The sequence below is a fragment of the Phacochoerus africanus genome, chromosome 1 (genome assembly GCF_016906955.1).
Source record: "Phacochoerus africanus isolate WHEZ1 chromosome 1, ROS_Pafr_v1, whole genome shotgun sequence".
NCBI classification, from domain to species: domain Eukaryota; kingdom Metazoa; phylum Chordata; class Mammalia; order Artiodactyla; family Suidae; genus Phacochoerus; species Phacochoerus africanus.
Window position 1 is genome coordinate 163,707,099 of NC_062544.1, and position 19,459 is coordinate 163,726,557.

The following is a 19,459-nucleotide window of genomic DNA, read 5'->3' on the forward strand; positions in this document are numbered from 1 at the left end:
AAGATGTTTGTGGTAGTGCTGTTTAAGTTAGCAAAATAAAATATCTTGAACATTGAGTGTATGAAGTTCCTTAAATTGCATGGGAAATTCTGTACATAAAATTTTTTTCCCAGGAAATTCTGGGTTATAACTTTATGAGTCATTAAAAGGGTCCTTGATCTTCAAAATATTAAGGTCCATTGTTTTTCATCATTGGTGCCAAATCATTTATGCCAAAGTTGCCCTTAAAAGCAGGTATGGTAGAGAAAGGACTAGAAGGAAGTACTATTAAGATGTTGTGGGGTAGTAGGAATATGGATATTTTTATCATTTCTTCTGTGTTTTTCAGACATTTTATAATGTGTGTACTACCTTTACATTATTAATAAAAATTACAAAAATAAACTATGAACTTGATGAACTTATACTGTGGTGGAATCAAATAGCTCAAAGGAAAACATCTGTGGAAAAGTGAGAAATATTGGAAAGAATGTGCAGTTGTCATAAAATAGCCAACCTTTTTTATTTAATCCAGATCCTTACTTATAATGTTTCTTTTCTCATGTCATGCATTCACCAGGCATGAGCCCATGTAGTGAAAGGAGCTCAGCCTCCAGAAGAGTACACACTTGGGTTCTTTCTGCACTTTGCCACTTTTGTGTGGCTCGGGCACATTAACTTCTCTGAGCCTCAGTTTCTTCATGGGGATTATAATGCTCAATTTTACAGGCTGTTGTGGGGATTAAATGAGATGATAAATGTAAAATGCTTGTTTCACTAGCTATGATTGTTACTGTTTTTGTGCATTTGTAACAGAAAAGTAGTGTAGGTGGTATTTGAGAACATGCAGAGAATTATATAAAATGAAGAGTGCCTCCTATTTACTTATCCCTTTCAAGTAACTTCACTGCTATCAATGTGATAAGGTTTTGCCATAGAGGTGAAATTCAAAATTTTTTTCTCATGCATTTATACTCTGCCTTTTTTTTTTTTTTCTGGTCTTTTGAGGGCCGCACCTGCAGCATATGGAGGTTCCCAGGCTAGGGGTCTAATCCGAGCTGTAGCTGCAGGCCTACGCCAGAGCCAAAAGCAATGCCAGCTTGAAGCTGCGTCTGCGATCTACACCACAGCTCATGGCAACGCCAGATCCTTAACCCCCTGATCGAGGCCAGGCATTTAACCTGTGTCCTCATGGAGACTAGTTGGGTTTGTTATCGCTGAGCCACAACGGAAACTCTCTATGCCTATTTTTAACATTTATGTTTTTCCATTATATCCTTTTTCTAAAATTCTTATTCTTTATCCTTGTCATGCATGTCTCCATAATCTTGTAAAAATGAAGTACATTCTCCTAAAGTATTTCTCTAGATAAATCCACATTTCTTTTTTGCTATGAAAACAGAGCTCTGATTGTATGAATATTTCCTAATGAAGATTTTTGTCTGTCATGATTATAGTGCATTTATTAACTAAAATTTTGAGGTTTTGACAAAAGCTTACTTCTAGTAAAATGTTTATCATATTCCTTAAAGTAATTTTTATGTTCTTTGTGCCTTCTATTTTTTTATTTTGTTCTCCAGATAAGTGTATTTTTAAGGTACAGATAGTAACTTTTGGGCATTTATATAAATATTTTTCAGAAACTCATGGAGCGAATTCAGAATCCTGAGTATTCAACAACTATGGATGTTGCACCTGTCATTTTAGCTGCTCATCGTAACAACTATGAAATTCTTACAATGTTGTTAAAACAGGATGTATCTCTACCTAAGCCCCATGCGGTTGGCTGTGAATGTACATTGTGTTCTGCAAAAAACAAAAAGGACAGCCTCCGACATTCCAGGTCAGAAAACTAAGATTTAAATTAAGGTGTGTGATGCAGTAAGGTATATGTCAATGAACATATTGTTGTTGTTTTTTCTATGTAGATTTTAAGAAATATGGTACTGCAATGACTTAAGAAAGCCAAACTTTTAGCTCCTCTCCTTAATATGATGTGCTGCAATTTAAAGAAGTGTTTTAAATGACAAATAATTAGGAAAAAAAGTCTCAAATTGTGAATGGGATCACTATTTGCTATTTATTTATTTAGGCTGTGCCCATGGCATGTGGAAGTTCCCTGGCTAGGGACTGAACCTTCACCACAGCAGTAGCTCAAGCCATTGCAGTGACAGAGCCAGCTCCTTAACCTGCTGTGCCACAAGGGAACTCCTATATGCTTTGTAGAAGCAGTTTATTAATCTAAGAGAATTTCCAAGTAGTCGAAAGGGTGGAGATGCTACTTCCTACCTTATTTATAAGAAAATAAAAACTATTATCTATCTAGTTAGATATTCAACCTGTTAATGCCTCTTCTCCCCATCTCACACAGTATTTAAGTCTTTTTCTCCTCCATTCATAAAAATTAAGAAGAACTGAGGAGTGAATGAACAAGAAAGTACCCCTTCTTAGACAGGTTGATCAAGTTCACACATATGCATGTTACATAGGCTGTAGGGTTCTGAACTAGACCTGAGATTATAATTTAAAGCATAAGCCTTATATGTTAAATATATAGTAATCAAATACAACTGAAATAGCATCAAGTACAGCAGTTACTACAAGTATTGTTGTACAATATACATGAAATTAGCCTTAAAGCTGCAAACCATCCTCCCTCCCTCTTTCTTCACCTCAAGAACAGATCTTTGGTGGATCAACAGATGGTCATAAATCCATAAAAGTCTCCTGTGTATTTGCAGAGATTGTACTGGAATGTTTTTCTGTTTTTTTTTTTGTCTTTTTGCTATTTCTTTGGGCCGCTCCTGCGGCATATGGAGGTTCCCAGGCTAGGGATCTAATTGGAGCTGTAGCCACCGGCCTACGCCAAAGCCACAGCAATGTGGGATCCGAGCCGCGTCTGCAACCTACACCACAGCTCACGGCAACGCCGGATCGTTAACCCACTGAGCAAGGGCAGGGACCGAACCTGCAACCTCATGGTTCCTAGTCGGATTCGTTAACCATTGCGCCACGACGGGAACTCCGTTTTTCTGTTTTTAAGTCTATTTTATAATGAGGTTTGTTTTTTTTTTGATAAGATCTGGTTGATAGCCATGGCTATGTCATTTAATTTTTTAGTTTCGGAATAACTAATCTATAAAATGACAAGCATAAATGATATTTAAGACTTCTTGCAGCATTAAAACCCTTTATTAATATTAAATATAAATATTGTTCAAATAATATACTTTTTTTTGGGTCTTTTTGTCTTTTTAGGGCTGTACCTACAGCATATGGAGGTTCCCAGCCTAGGGCTCTAATCGGAGCTGTAACTGCTGCCCTACGCCACAGCCGCAGCAACGCCAGATCCAAGCTGCATCTGCGATCTACACCACAGCTCACGGCAACGCCGGATCCTTAACCTACTGAGCGAGGCCAGGGATCAAATCTGCAACCTCATGGTTCCTAGTTGGATTCAGTTCCACTGCACCACGACGGGAACTCCTCAAATAATATACTTGTTAAATGTGTGTGCAGTTGAAGCAATTGGAGGTGGGGGTGGGGCTGGAGAGAACATTTAACCTATCTTGGTTTAAGGTGTGGAAAAAACTTGTTCTGAAAGCTTTTAGAGGAGCTATAGCCTGAGTTCAGCTTTTAAGTATGAATAAGAATTAAAAGGTAAAAGGCATTTTACACGGAAAGTACAGCATGTGATTGAGGTTTACTTAGGGAACTGCAAGCGATTTGGTGTATTTGTGGAAGTCTGCAAGAGTTTGTCATCATTGTTTGAGAAAACAGTTATAGCAAATGTCAAAGGGCTCTGACTAAAATCATTTCCAGGAATTGCTCAAGTAGAGCTGCAGAAGAAAAGGATGCTAACAAAATGAGTAAAGAGAGGTGGGTAAAGGTTTCAGTGAGGTTGAGGAGGGATTATACTAGCAATAAAGAAGCAAGGCAATCTGTATTTATAAGATATTGGTTTTTAAATATCAGAGATGATGCAGTTCCAGCTGATGAAATCTTTTCTATTTGCAACAACATGGATGAGCCTGAAGGTACTATGTTAAGTGAAATAAGTCAGATGAAGAAAGACAAATACCGTATGATGTCACTCATGTGTGGAATATAAACCACAAACAGGCAAACAAAACAAAATAGGTGAACAAACTGAACCAAACAAAAACAAACATGCAGACAGAGAGAAAAAGTAGTGGTCACCAGAGGGGAAGGGGCAGTGAGGAGAGTGAAACAGGTAATGGGGACCAACTGTACAGTGATGGATAGAAATAAAATTTTGGTGGTATGCATGCTATAGCAAATACAGAAGCAGATATACCTTGTTGTATGTATGAAACTTACATTGTTATAAACCAATGTTACCTCATTAAGGATACATTTATTTTAAATTTGTATTTAGTAGGTTCATTATGTGCCCTGTGCTTGGAGAAGTGGTCTTTTGTAGGAGGCATCCTTTGCATCCTAGCAGCCTACCTGCCTCTAGTCACTGGAGCTTTATGTTTTAGAGATGCCCCTTATATGGGTTGCATGGGTCCTCCTGCTGTAGCAGGCTGACTGTGAGCCCGCTGTGGGCAGTCTGGTAGGTGTGACTGGCCCGTGGTCTGGTCTGTTGCCACGCTCTGCCCTGTGCAGAGTCCCAGGCTTGCTCACAGTAGCAGCTGGCTATGGGGCTCTGCAGGGATCCCAGGGCTGAGGCAAGCACACTGGTAGGCGGGGCCAGTTCCTGGGCCCTCTGATGTGTAGGGCCAGGTCCTGTAGCAGCTGTACCTCAGGGGGTCCTAAGGCAGCCAAACTGCTGGTGGTGGGACTGTGTCCTTGTCTATTTGCTTGGATGAGGACATAGATGTTCCGGTACTGGTGTCAACAGGCTGATGTACGGGGCTGGGTCCTGGTGCTTATAAGCTAGAGGCAGAATTCCAAAATGGCACTTGTATCACTATCCCTATGGTAGATCCAGCTCCCCCAAGAGGCTGCCACCAGTGTCTATGTCCCCATGGTGGGTTCCATTTGCCTCCTGCCTCTCCCGCAGAGAGAGGTTTAAACCTGGCCTCTTTCAAATTACTGCTTCTGACTTGGGTCCAGGAACATGTGAGATTTTGTGTGTGCCCTTTAAGAGTGGATTCTCAGAGTTCCCTTATGGCTCAGTGGGTTAAGGATCCAGCTTTGTCACTGCAGAGGCTCTGGTTGCTGCTGTGGCATGGGTTCGGTCCCTGGCGTGGGAACTTCCACATGCTGTAGGCATGGCCAAAAAAAAAAAAAAAATCAGAGTGGATTCTCTATTTCCTACAGCCTTCTGCTTCTCCTGAAATTAAGCCTTGCTGGCTTACAAAGCCTAATGTTCTAGGGACTCACCTTCCCTATGCAGGACCCTCCCCTCCCCCTGCCGGTTTGGGGAGCCTGATATGAGACTTGCACCCCTTACTCTGGGAAGAACCTCTGCAATTGTAATTGTCCTTCCATTTATGGGTTGACCTCCTGGCGGTATGGGTCTTGACTAACTGCTATCTCCATCTCTCCTACCCTTCTTGTGGTTCCTTTTTTTTATACCTTTACTTAGGGAAGATCTTTTCTGCTGGTCTTCTGATCTTTCTCATAAATAATTGCTCTGTAAATAGCTGTAATTTTGGTGTGCCTGTGAGAGGGGGTGAACTCAGGGTCTTTGTACTATGGCCGCTCTGCAAGATTTCATCTTTTTTCACAGCTGAGTAGTATTCCATTGTGATTATATAATATATCTTTTTTTTTTTTTTTTTAATGGCTACATCCACAGCATATGGAAGTTCCCAGGCCAGGAATTGGATCCGAGCTGCAGCTGTGACCTACTCTGAAGCTGTAGCAATGGCAGATCCTTTAACCTACTGTACTGGGCCAAGGATCAAATCTGAGCCTCTTCAGTGATCCAAGCCGCTGCAGTCAGATTCTTTTTTTTTTTTTTTAGGGCCGTACCCGCGGCATATGGAAATTCCCAGGCTAGGGGTTTTAATCTGAGCTATACTGCTGGTCTACTCCACAGGCACAGCAACGTCAGATCCAAGCCGTGTCTGTAACCTACACCACAGCTCACAGCAACACCAGATCCTTAACCCACTGAGCGATGCCAGGGATTGAACCTGCAACCTCATGGTTCCTAGTTGGAATTGTTTCCACTGTGCCATGACGGGAACTCCAGCAGTCGGATTCTTAACGCACTGCGCCGTAGCGGAAACACCTACCATATTTTTTTTTAACCATGCCAATGATTTGGTCAAAAATTATGTCAGTACACTTTAAGGGTTCTACTCTTTTCTGATCAATCTATGCCTTAGTTGGGGAATGCATCCATAGTTGCAGCCATTTCTCAAGAGTTCCTTTTCTGACTTTCTGATGTTCTGCACACATGCCTAATTTTTCAGTCAGGCAGGGATCTGTGGAAAACTTATGTGAATCTTTGTATGTCTTTTCCCATTTCCAGCATCTCTCTGTTAAATTTCTTTTCTTTTCTTTTCTTTTTGTCTTTTTGGTATTTCTTGGGCTGCTCTTGCGGCATATGGAGGTTCCCAGGCTAGGGGTCTAATCGGAGCTGTAGCCACCGGCCTGCGCCAGAGCCACAGCAACGCAGGATCCGAGCCGCCTCTGCAACCTGCACCACAGCTCACGGCAACGCCAGATCCTTAACCCACTGAGCAAGGCCGGGGATCGAACCCGCAACCTCATGGTTCCTAGTCGGATTCGTTAACCACTGCGCCACAACAGGAACTCCATCTCTGTTAAATTTCTTGTTGACCGACTATTTGTCTCAACTCAGACTGCAAGCTTGGTCTTGCAGAGCTGCAGGTCTTCCTCATTTAAGCCAGCAGAACTATAGGTTTTTATCTCCAAATGCATTGATTTGCACCCCGTTAGCACAAAGGTACAGATTTACCAGTTTCAGACTGGAAAACTGTGATTCTCATTGAGTGAACTGGAGGCGGAGGTGATGGACATAACGCAGGCAAGAAGGCCACAGGTTCCAGCTGTTCCTGCCTGCAATTCTGTCAGGTTTTCAATAATTGGAAATTATTAGTAGATATTATCAATAGAGAATACTTAATGGATAAGTTCCAGTGACCTGAAACAGTTAAAAAACAATTTTGTCCATTTTATGCCTGTTTTTTGTGTAGTGAAATCACTCACCTCTTCATATCTTGCCATTACCTTTGGTAGTGTTTTCAGTACTGAAAATGACAGATTTTATAAAGTGAGGCAGCCTCATTATTTTCCAGATTATATCTAATTACATTCCGTACTATGGCACTTCATTATTATTCAAGTATAATTGGTTGCCACTGTTACTAGCAGTCATTCTCTTCCTCTGCATTTTGTCGCTAATCCATGCTTTGAGACACAATAATGTAGTTTAATACTAAAGTCCTTTCTAGAAACAATCTAAAAAAACTGTAAATTAATTACTATAGACATATTGATGGAAACAGAAAGATAAGTTTCTTCATTGTGTATATTTTTCTCGAGTTTTTGGACAGTTTTGGTGTAGGCTAATACTTCTTTAGAAATCCTTACTTAAGAAGATACAAATAATTGAACTTATTAATTAAATGGCTAGATCATAACTGGATTTCATAAATATTGTTTTCTTAAAAATGCATTATATAGGATCTACTTTTGTGTCTAAGTAAGATATGAAACCTATTAGGTAAACAAGTAATAGTTCAGTAAGTTTGTTTCATAAAATTTTTTAGTTTTCATACAGATAAATTCATTACAAAACAACATAAAGAGACAACCCACTGGGAAAAAGTATTTAAAACACTTTTTTTTTTCTGTCCCTTTGCTATCTCTTTGGGCCGCTTCCGTGGCACATGGAGTTTCCCAGGCCAGGGGTCTAAATCGGAGCTGTAGCCGCTGGCCCACGCCAGAGCCACAGCAACGTGGGATCCGAGCCGCGCCTGCAACCTACACCACAGCCCACGGCAACGCCGGATCGTCAACCCACTGAGCAAGGGCAGGGACCGAACCCGCAACCCCATGGTTCCCAGTCGGACTCGTCGACCACTGCACCACGACGGGAACTCCTTTAAAACTCTTTTGATGAGACAGAGGGTTAATTTCTTTGATATATAAAAATATTTTACAAATTGATTTTTTTAAATCATCAAAAAAATAGACTATTGAAAATGAACAGATAGTTTACAGAAGTATAAATGAATAGTAAACATGAAAGTTTGCTTAAGCTTCTAAAGAAGTTCAGAGTAATACAACTCTTAAAATTCCGTTTTTCTTGGGGAGTTCCCGTCGTGGCGCAGTGGTTAATGAATCCGACTAGGAACCATGACGTTGCGGGTTCGGTCCCTGCCCTTGCTCAGTGGGTTAACGATCCGGCGTTGCCGTGAGCTGTAGTGTAGGTTGCAGACGCGGCTCGGATCCCACGTTGCTGTGGCTGTGGCGTAGGCCGGTGGCTACAGCTCCGATTAGACCCCTAGCCTGGGAACCTCCATATGCCGCGGGAGGGGCCCAAGAAATAGCAAAAAAAAAAATTACGTTTTTCTTTTTTTTTTTGTCTTTTGTCTTTTTAGGGCTGCACCCATGGCATATGGAGGTTCCCAGGCTAGGGGTCTAATCGGTGCTGTAGCTGCCGACCTATGCCACAGCCACAGCACCAGCAGATCCGAGCTGCATCTGAGATCTATACCACAGCTCACGGCAATGCCAGATCCTTGACCCGCTGAGCGAGGCCAGGGATTGAACCCCCAACCTCATGGTTCCTAGTCGGATTCGTTTCTGCTGTGCCACGATGGGAACTCCACAAATTCCATTTTCCATCTTTGAGGGTAGCCAAGTACTAATGAAAGTTGAAGGGGAAATGAGCTCTCCTTATTGTTTGTGCTTTGGAAACATCAGAATTTAAAATACACATGCCATTTTATCCAGTAATTCTAAGTGTGCAAAGGATATATGAACTAAAGAGCAATCATTGTTGGAGTCCCCACTTTGGTGCAGCAGGTTAGGGATCTGGCATTGTCTCTGTGGTGGTGTGGGTTTGATCCCTGGCCTGGCATAGTGGGTTAAGGATCTGGCATTGCCTCAGCTGTGACATTGGTCACATCTGTGGCTTGGATTCGATCCCTGGCCTGGGAACTTCCATATGCTGAAAAAGAAAGAAAAAAAAAAAAGAATCATTGTTGCATTATTTATGGAAATAAAAAATTAGAAGCAATCTAAATTTCCATTAATGGAGATTTGATGGACTGTCATTGAATTTGGAAAACCATCCAGTTTTAGGAGATAATGAGATGACTCTATGTAAAGACATAGGAATAGTTGTTGCTTTACATAGTATGTCTGATTATGTTTGTGTATGGATAGAAAACATCAGGAAGGATATTCACAATTCTCTGAAATGTGATTCAAAGAGATGATTAGAGTTGGTGGAAGGAGAATTGGGGAGCATCATGTACTAAACTACTTGCTTTTTTAAAGAACAAGCATATGTAGCAAAAATTGACACCACATTGTGAATCAACTATAATTTAAAAAATTTTTAAATAAAACATGCGTATGTTAAATTTATATTTAAAATAAAAATATGCATTATATGATATCTACAAAATTCTAAACTAAGAATTATATACTTATAAGTGAAAGAATTATAGCAACATTTTTCTGATTTGGTTTCCTATTTAGAAATTGAATATGATTGTTAATTAGTTTACAGAAAGTAAAGTAAGTACTTTTTCATTAGCCAGACGTTAGGCATAAATCAGTTATAAGATTTGAAATTTCTTTCAAAAATAACCTGGTTGAATGAGTCATGTGTAATATATATGTAGTATATTAAAGTAAAATTATCACTGGGGAAGGAAAAATTTAATAATCATTCATATCATAATCAAAATGTATTAGTTATTGGCATATTTCATTTAAAATAATACTCAGTTAAAGAATAGAAACTTTTTTTTGGCTGCACCTGTGGCATGCAAATGTTCCTGGGCCAGGGGTTGAACCCAAGCCACAGCAGTGACAAGGCGAGGTCTTTAACACACTGAGCCACCAGGGAACTCCTCAAAATATTTATTTTTTTAAGTCTTTTTTTTTATGCAGGTTACCTTATAATAAATATATCATAGTTTAAAAAAATTTATTTACTTTTATAATACTTTAAAGTTATGAAAATTGTAGCTTAAAGAAACTAATCATATGTATATAATAAATTTATTTTACACCATGGAATCAAATTTTATCACAGGTTTCGTCTTGATATATATCGCTGCTTGGCCAGTCCCGCTCTAATAATGTTAACAGAAGAGGATCCAATTCTGAGAGCATTTGAACTTAGTGCTGATTTAAAAGAACTAAGCCTTGTCGAGGTGGAATTCAGGTGGGAATGAATGGAAATTGTAAATTACATGTTTTTTTACAGAATTTTTTCAACCTAATTTTTTTATATGCCAAATTATCATTTATATTTATGTGATAATTTGGGATCTTCCTTTTTCCTCAGTGGAGTAGACCCCAGTACCACTCAGGTCACTCTTCCATCTGCCCTCTTCCACTCTTCCATCACCCCTAAATCCCTACTCTGTCCAACGTTGCCAAAGACATTCTAGGGCAGTTATGAAGAGTAGTGGGAATAGTAGCCTTAAGCAAGAGCAAAGGTATTTTTAACTTCCTTTTCTTTTATCTCCCCTCATTCCCAGATTCTGTAATCATCCTTGGAGCCAATATTTCAAAACTTTCAGAAGCATATATAATGCTCTCTGTATGTGAAGTATGTTCTGCACACACAGACACTGTTCCTTTTCACTATTTGGTGAGATTTTCTGTTAGGAGAACCATAATTTGTAGGTATAAAATTAAAATGCTGCCACTTTTGATGATTGTTCCCATTTGCAGTTAGATTCCTAGACTAAGAAGCAGGTAATTCTTTGTTAAAGAAATTCAGCTACATATTCTTAGGTAATTTGGTTATGTAGTAAATGCAAAGGATGGATGAGAAAAATGTTACTCTCCAAGGAAAAGTTTTTAATTCTTTGAGTTATAATTTTATGCAACCATAAAAAAGCCATAAAATGGGGAAGACCCTATTGAATGGAAAGATTAATCAATGGGAAATCTTCCTATTTTCACTTCCTTTCCCTTAAAAAAAAATTATTTTCAGAAGTCTGACCTCAATTGATTCATAATTATTTATTTCTAACTTTTTTAATTGTTAAATTCAAGCATAAGCTTAATGTAATTGATGTTTTAAAAAGAATTACCTACTAAAATTTATTAGTTTCTTACAAGTTGCTTTAGTTTTGCCCCTTTTTAAAAATTTTTTTAATGGCCACACCCATGCTATATGGAAGTTCACAGGCCATGGATTGAATCCAAGCTGTAGCTGTGACCTACAGTACCAAATCCTTTAACCCACTGCGCCAGGCCATGGATCAAACCCTCACCTCCACAGCAACCCAAGCCTCTGCAGTCTGATTCTTTTTTTTTTTTTTTTTTAAGTATCAAATTTATTTCAATATCTAGTTTCATTTTTAAATTAAAGCTATTGGACAAATTTCTGTAATTTAAAATTCATTATCAGAGGTGATGCAGTCTGATTCTTAACCCACTATGCCACAGTGGGAATTTCTAGGCTTGCCTTTAATAAGTAATTAAATCTTAAGTTTCAAGGAATAGTGATTCTGAAGGAGAATTCTGTACTAGGTGTATTTCAATATCTTTCTGACTTGAATTTTTTTCAAATGAGCATTTTAAAAGTAAAACAAAATACTATTTTAATGTCAGAAGTAGCATACACATGGAATATCATAGAAAAAATTTCTAGTTAAAATTGTATAATAATATTTATTAGATAGCATCAAGATGTTATCATCTATTTATATAAATAATGTAAAAGGAAGCTTTATATGAAACAGGTAATAAGGGCAAATGAGTTAAGTGAAGAACTGGTTGACAAATATTATCAGAATTTCTAGGAATATCAATGTAGACAAGGAATCATTGTGCTTAACTAAGATTATCATAATTGTGTTACAGTTTTCTCCAAAACTATGGAGAATTTATGTACCAGTTGGTTCCTTTGACTGTCAGCACAAAATGACTTCTGTAGTTGTGTAGCATTGTTAGAATTAAAATGCTACTGAGTAAAATAGTGAAAACAATTTCATTAGAAGTTGGAAGTAACATTTCTAATAATAGACTTCTGCACCTTGCAGGAATGATTATGAGGAACTAGCCCGGCAATGTAAAATGTTTGCTAAAGATTTGCTTGCGCAAGCCCGAAATTCACGTGAATTGGAAGTTATCCTAAACCATACATCTAGTGATGAGCCTCTTGACAAACGGGGATTGTTAGAAGAAAGAATGAATTTAAGTCGTCTAAAACTTGCTATCAAATATAACCAAAAGGAGGTATGAGGTTTTCTGTAATATATTTAAATTATTTCCTCCACAGCAATCTAGTGGCTCAGAGCAAAGGCTTTGGAGCAAAAATACATCTCAGTTGAGATCCTAGTTCTGCTTGATGAAAACTGTGTGTCCTTGGGAAAGTTATTGAATCTGTCTGAGCTTTAGTTTTAAGAAATAATTAAGGACGTATATATTTAAAGAGTTTATCATAATCCGTACTAGCATTAAGCAAGTAGTCAATAAATGGTAGTTGCCACTATTTATTAACAATTTAATTTTAATAATAATATGGATGTTAATATTTTTGCTAAATAATAGCTATGCAGGTAAGATCTTATGCAGTAAGTGCCATTCTAATGAAGTTTTCCATATTGTGTTTTGTCTGTCATAGGTTTGTGTTATTGATCTGGTTATTAATAACTCTTTCTATAGTTATAGGGCCTTTCTGTTTAAAAATAAAGAATCAGATGTTATGTTCCTTATTCTTATTTGTTAATTCATTGTGAAACCCAAAGGTGGAGAGACGTATGCTATGATAACTAAGTTGAATCTGGCTCTTCTGGCATCATCCCTTCCTATTAAGGGAAATACCTATTTCTACTCCCCATACACTCACATGCACATGGTTCAGGAACTTGAAGAAGGAAGGTATGCATTTTTAATTTCATTTTTTGAGATAACTTATTAGACATAGATATTTTTCTATAGATAATGATGTTTAGTTAATAGTAGGTGGTGTTGGTAATGGCACTTTTAAGGTTATTTCTGAGACCCATTATTTTTATTATCAACATAGATGTTGGAATTAAGCTTGCTTATCAAATTTATGTTAATATAAAAATGGAGCCCCAAATAGATAATGCTGGAAGGCAAGATACAGGACCTTTGGTGCTAGGAGCAGAACTTTTTTATTTCTTGGTTGACAGTTTATTATCTCAATAGCTTTATGACTTAGGTACTCAATACAGGAATTTTTAAGATGTTTACTTTAAGATTACCTAGATATTATGTTTCTTATCCAGATCTCTGGCTTCAAATCCTATACTTTTTCTAGTACTGCAAATTTCTTGCTTAAGGTAAAACATTTATAGAAAAAAAGAAGTATAAGAATTTGGGTCAGTGTAGTGATAAGGTTATAAATCAATAACCTACCTATGTGGATTAAAAAGGAAGTACAATGCTAATAGGTATACCTATGTAGAAACAGAGAAAATTGGAACCCCAAGGTAATCCTCCTCCATTACACATTTTGACTACATCTTATTGACTAGAATTGTTAATTTATTTACTTCTGTGTTCCACAACTTAAAAGACATGAAATACTAGAAAATGACAGAATAAAGCCATTACAAGATACAAAATCAACTTAAATGATTGAAAAAAGAACCTTAAAGAAAGGTGGAAAGAACCAAGATTATCCTGGTTAGGGAAGAAAAAACTAAGAGGCAGTTTCCTAATGATAAATATGCATATCCCTGTAGAACTCACAGAGGTTAACCAAATGTTCCACTCAAAGAAGATGAGAGAAAAGGAAACAAGAAGTAATAGTAATATTTTCAGTTCCAAGAAAAATACTCTGTAGTTTTAAGAATGAATGAAAATGTAAATTTGTTTTTGAAACTAGATTTCTAAATATGATCAAAGGGAAAAATAATATTTTCCCAAATAGCTGATAGACTTTGTTCAGGCTAGCCATCCTGAATAACAAACTATCCTGACACTTAGTGGCATAAAGCAATATTTCATAGTCATTTTGTAATAATTTGATGATCACTTTATTATGCTCTTGGATTCTGTAGGTCAGGAATTAGGAAAGGGCACGGCAAGGTTGATTTGTTTCTGCTTCACCATGTCAAGGGTCTCAGCTGGAGATAGCTCAAAATGACCGGGGAGTGCAATCATTCTAGAGTCATCTTCACTCATATCTCTGGTGCCTAAGCAGCAGCTGAGGACCAAACAGGAAGCTCTCGGTGGGCTGGGTGCTCAGGTGGGTGGGTCCATTGAGGGTGGGCCTCCTTAGAACTCAGAGCTAGAACAATGGAGGGGCATGGCCATCATGTGGGTTGGCTATAAGGAGATGGTCCGAGAAGCCTCTGAGGGCTGACTGGAGTGACTCTGTGTACCTGGGCTTCCTCACAGCATAGTGGCTTCAGGGTAGTAGGACTTTTTATATGCCAGCTTTTGGCTCCAAGAGCTGAATGGCCTTTTAAGACCTACCTTCAGAAACCATGTAACGTCAGAGTTCCCATTGTGGCACAGTGGTTAATGAACCTGACTAGTATCCTTGAGGACATGGTTTCAGTCCCTGGCCTCGCTCAGTGGGTTAAGGATCTGGCATTACTCAGTGGGTTAAGGATCCTGTGAGCTGTGATGTAAGTTGCAGATGCGGCTTGGATCTTGTGTTGCTGTGGCTGTGGCTGGCAGCTACAGCTCCAATTTGACTCCTAGCCTGGGGACCTCCATATGCTATGGGTGCGGTCTTGAAAAGACAAAAGACAAAAAGAAAGTACATGGCGTTACTTCTTCCAGAACGTACTAGTTAAAGCAATCACAAACTCGTTGAGTTGAAGGGTAGGGAATATTGGTAACCCAACTGTTGATGAGAGGCATATCGAAGAATTTCTGTCTTTGTTTTACAACCACCACAGACTTAGAACATCTCCAACTGAAAATTTGTTCTTCTAATTACGTATTTAACATTGTTATTAATTAAATCATCATTATATAGAGGGATGGCAAGGGCAACAGTCAGTCCTAAGATTGCTTTGATACTTGGGAGACGGGTGAAACCACTAAGTTTGGGATGCTACTAAACTGGGTAGTTGATGGGAGGAAAAGCTGTCTTTCTCTTCGATATTTCCTCTTGAGGGACACACTACCATTCCTTAAGAATACTGGAATTTTAAGCAGAAGGATAAATAATGAAATGACTTAACTGCCAAAAATAGGTATTGTATATTAGGAGATTTCTTGATAACCACAAACAGTAACAAAAACCCTGTCCAGTTTTTTTTTTTTTTTTGTCTTTTTGCCATTTCTTGGGCCGCTCCCACGGCATATGGAGGTTCCCAGGCTAGGGGTCTAATCGGAGCTGTAGCTGCCAGCCTATGTCCGAGCCACAGCAACTCGGGATCCGAGCCGCGTCTGCAACCTACACCACAGCTCATGGCAACGCCGGATCGTTAACCCACTGAGCAAGGGCAGGGATCGAACCCGCAACCTCATGGTTCCTAGTCGGATTCGTTAACCACTGCGCCACGACGGGAACTCCCCAGTTTTTTTTTAATTGTTATTTTTTTAGAGTCACATTCGTGGCATGTGGAGGTTCCCAGGCTAGGGGTCGAGTCGGAGTTGTAGCCACTGGCCTACACCACAGCCACAGCAACGCAGGATCTGAGCCACATCTGCAACCTACACTATAGCTCATGGCAATGCTGGATCCTCAACCCACTGAGTGAGGCCAGGGATCAAACCTGTGTCCTCATGGATACTAGTTAGATTCGTTTCTGCTGTGCCACGATGGGAACTCCCGTGTTCAGTTTTTTTAAACCAGATTGTTGCACTCTATAAATTATATTCACTCTATCTATATGTATTATAAATTGTAGAATATAATTTACAATGTAGTTAAAAGGATAAATCATTTTAAAACAGAAGATCAAATATTATTTAATATCTGAATGATATTATGATCACTTGTGCTTTACTTTGGTCATTTCAAACCTGATTACAATATTGTATCCAGAGTTTCAGAGTCCTAAAGTTATACTTCATAGGTAGAGCATTATGTTGGGAAAATAACGCATCTGAATTTTGAAAGCCAAGAAGCTTTGTAAACTTTGGTAAATTAATTTCTATACTTGAACTAGAATTTTCCTCTTATTTGGGAGTATTTTTCCTTTTCTTCTCAGGCAGAATTCCATTTTAAGAAGATTTAAGAGGAGTTCCTCTGTAGCACAGTGGGTTAAGGACTGGTGTCATCACTGCAGCAGCTAGGGTCACTGCTGTGGTTTGGGTTTGCTCTCCGGCCTGGGAACTGCCACATGCTGTGGGCGTGGCCAAAAAAGAGGATTTAAGAGTATCTTTAATACATCTTAAGAAATTCTCAGTGTTTTTGTGGAGCACAAATATATTTGATGTTTAGACTTTAATTGCTTTGCTGTCTTGACGTGTTGGTTTTCTTGTAACTGACATCATTTATTTCTCTAGACTGATGTCTCTATGGTTTGTGTTAGTTTTGAAATTTCATAACCATTACTATGAGTCTTTATAAGTTAAATGTTCCAAAATGGCTGAGTAGGCTGGTAATAATCACTAATACTTACATAGTACATGCTATGACCAGGCATTATTCTAAGAGCTTTACATTTAATCCTCATAACAAGTGTATGGCTAAATACTGTTATTATCTTCTTTTTATAGATGGGGAATTTGAGGCTTAGAAAGGTTTAAAAACTTGCTCAAGGTCATTTAATAAGTAAGTGGCAGAGCCTGGATTTGAATCTAGGTAATCTGGCTCCGGAGTCTGTGCTCTTAACCACTATACTGTTTAATTCCATGTAAGAAAAAAACCAATGTGGACTGTATAGAATTGATTTCAAACTATTATTAAAACTTTGAATATCAATTAAATAACCATAAATCAGATCACATTTACAGGTTATACTTTACTTTTTTGTATGTGTGTTTCCTTTTCAGTTTGTCTCCCAATCTAACTGTCAGCAGTTCCTGAACACTGTTTGGTTTGGACAAATGTCAGGTTACCGACGTAAGCCTACCTGTAAGAAGATTATGACTGTTTTGACAGTCGGCATCTTTTGGCCAGTTTTGTCACTTTGTTATTTGATAGCTCCCAAATCTCAGTTTGGCAGAATTATTCACACACCTTTTATGAAATTTATTATTCATGGAGCATCATATTTCACATTCCTGCTGTTGCTGAACCTATACTCTCTTGTCTATAATGAAGATAAGAAAAACACAATGGGGCCAGCCCTTGAAAGAATAGACTATCTTCTTATACTGTGGATTATTGGTAAGTAACAAGTAAGTTCAAAAGGTTCTTCCTGAATTTAACCCATTAATTCTCCCATTAGTGACATTATAAACTGGTTCAGTTTGTAATTTTACAGTTTGTAAGTGAGAATTTGAACACTTCCATGATCATTGAAGACTTAAGTAATATTTTTTTTAAAGATAGATGTTCTTAAGTTTAATGATAAGGAAGCAGATCTCTTATTTAATATTACTTAGTTACATGGAAGTTAAAAATTCTCACTTCCTGGAGTTCCCTTCAAGGCTTAGTGGTTAACAAACCCGACTAGCATCCATGAGGACGCAGGTTCAATCCCTGGCCTCACTCAGTGGGTTAAGAATCTGGCGGGCGCTGCTGTGAACTGTGGTGTAGGCCGGCAGCTGTAGCTCCGATTGGACCCCTAGCCTGGGAACCTCCATATGCCATGAGTACAGCCCTAAAAAGACAAAAAAAAATTAAAATTCTCAATTGCTAAAATTGTTCACGATTGTTAAAACAGAAAAATTTTGCTGATGAATTTTTTTGTTATAATAGTATGAATATGTTCTTAGGTATTTTGAAATGTAACACATTTTATACTCAGTTGCATTTTAATAGTTAACTGTTTTAGAATATCCTTGTGGCATAGCAGGTTAAGGATCCAGTGTTGTCGCTGCAGTGGGCTTATGTTGCTGCAGTGGGCTCAGGTCATTGCTGAGGTACAGGTTCAGTCACTGGCCTGGGAACTTCCACATGCCTCGGGCAAGGAAAAAAATAAAAAAAGAGAGAGTTAAGTGGGAGTTCCTTTCGTGGCTCAGTGGTTAACGAACTGGACTAGCATCCATAAGGACACAGGTTCAATCCCTGGCCTTGCTCAGTGGGTTAAGGATCCAGTGTTGCTGTGAGCTATGGTGTAGGTCACAGACGTGGCTCGGATCCAGCATTGCTATGGCTCTGACTGGACCCCTAGCTTGGGAACTTCCATGTGCTGTGGGTGCAGCCCTAAAAAGCCAAAAAAAAAAAAAAGAGAGAGTTAACTATTTTGTTTTATTATATCATTAATTTTTCTTTTAAGAACCTATGAACCATTGCTTAAATTTGGATTTAGAGCATTCCCTGGTGACTCATTATATAAATGAGTTCTTTGTAGTGAGAGCTAGATCTCTTTAGAAATGACAGTTTAAAAAAGAAAAAGACATTTCTCTGAAAATTGTTTTTTATAAGTATTATGCTGTGTAATAAATATTTTAATGACCTTATGCAGTTTTTACTGCCTTTGCCCTTTTGGGAGGTAGGGAGGGGAAAGGGGAGTTGAAGTATAGTCATATTGTCTATTTATGGTCTTTTAACAACATCTCCTTTATTTCCCTCTGGATTCTCAACCTTGTTTTCAACCTCAGCATTTCCCACCTTTTTTTTTTTTTTAATACTATTTGCTATAGAATAAAAAGAATGTTGAAATTTAGTCTTTTCTGTGGTATGAAGCACTAATTGATTAATAAGTTCTTGATTTTTCCAGTTATTAAATAATTTGAGAAGAGTTAATGTACAGTGTTCACTCTTAGTTCTTCAGATATAAAAATAATTTGTGTATTTTGGGATTTTTATTTGGAAATTAGTTCATTTCAAGTAAGCTGGTTTTAAATAAGAGTTTTACTTTTAGCAGTAGATATAAAAATAATACACATATATGTACTCTAAGTTAGATAAATAATTTCTTATTAATATTTTCCTGTTTCTGATATTTCTATTTTATCTAAAATTTAACATTTTAATTTAGGAAGTAATATACTTTATCATATTTGGTTACAAATTTTATTGTTGTAGATCTTTTCAATGTGAAATTTATATTTTTATTTGAATAGGTTATGCTAAAAGGAATCTAAAAAGTGCTTTTCCCTCTATTTAATTTACTTCTGAAAGATTGTTGTTTATACCTTAGTCATAAGGAAAGGAAATTTTATGTCATTTATTGATAATCTATTGTTTAAATAGTAGTGGGAAAGAAAGAATATTTTCTTTGTTTTGCAAAATAAAGATACAGGGAGTTCCCACTGTGGCTCAGTGGGATACAAACCCAACTAGTAT

General features: G+C 37.9%; 1 protein-coding gene across 2 annotated transcripts in view; it reads left to right on the forward strand.

Moving 5' to 3' along the window:
- The window catches only part of TRPC1 (transient receptor potential cation channel subfamily C member 1), a 61,965-nt gene that overhangs the window by 21,056 nt on the left and 21,450 nt on the right, over window positions 1-19,459 (forward strand). For both annotated transcript variants that reach the window (XM_047783962.1, XM_047783971.1), the window contains 4 exons: window positions 1,620-1,822; window positions 10,199-10,330; window positions 12,165-12,360; window positions 17,056-17,392. In XM_047783962.1, the coding sequence (XP_047639918.1) occupies window positions 1,620-1,822; window positions 10,199-10,330; window positions 12,165-12,360; window positions 17,056-17,392 (868 nt within the window). The remainder of the gene's footprint in view (window positions 1-1,619; window positions 1,823-10,198; window positions 10,331-12,164; window positions 12,361-17,055; window positions 17,393-19,459) is intronic.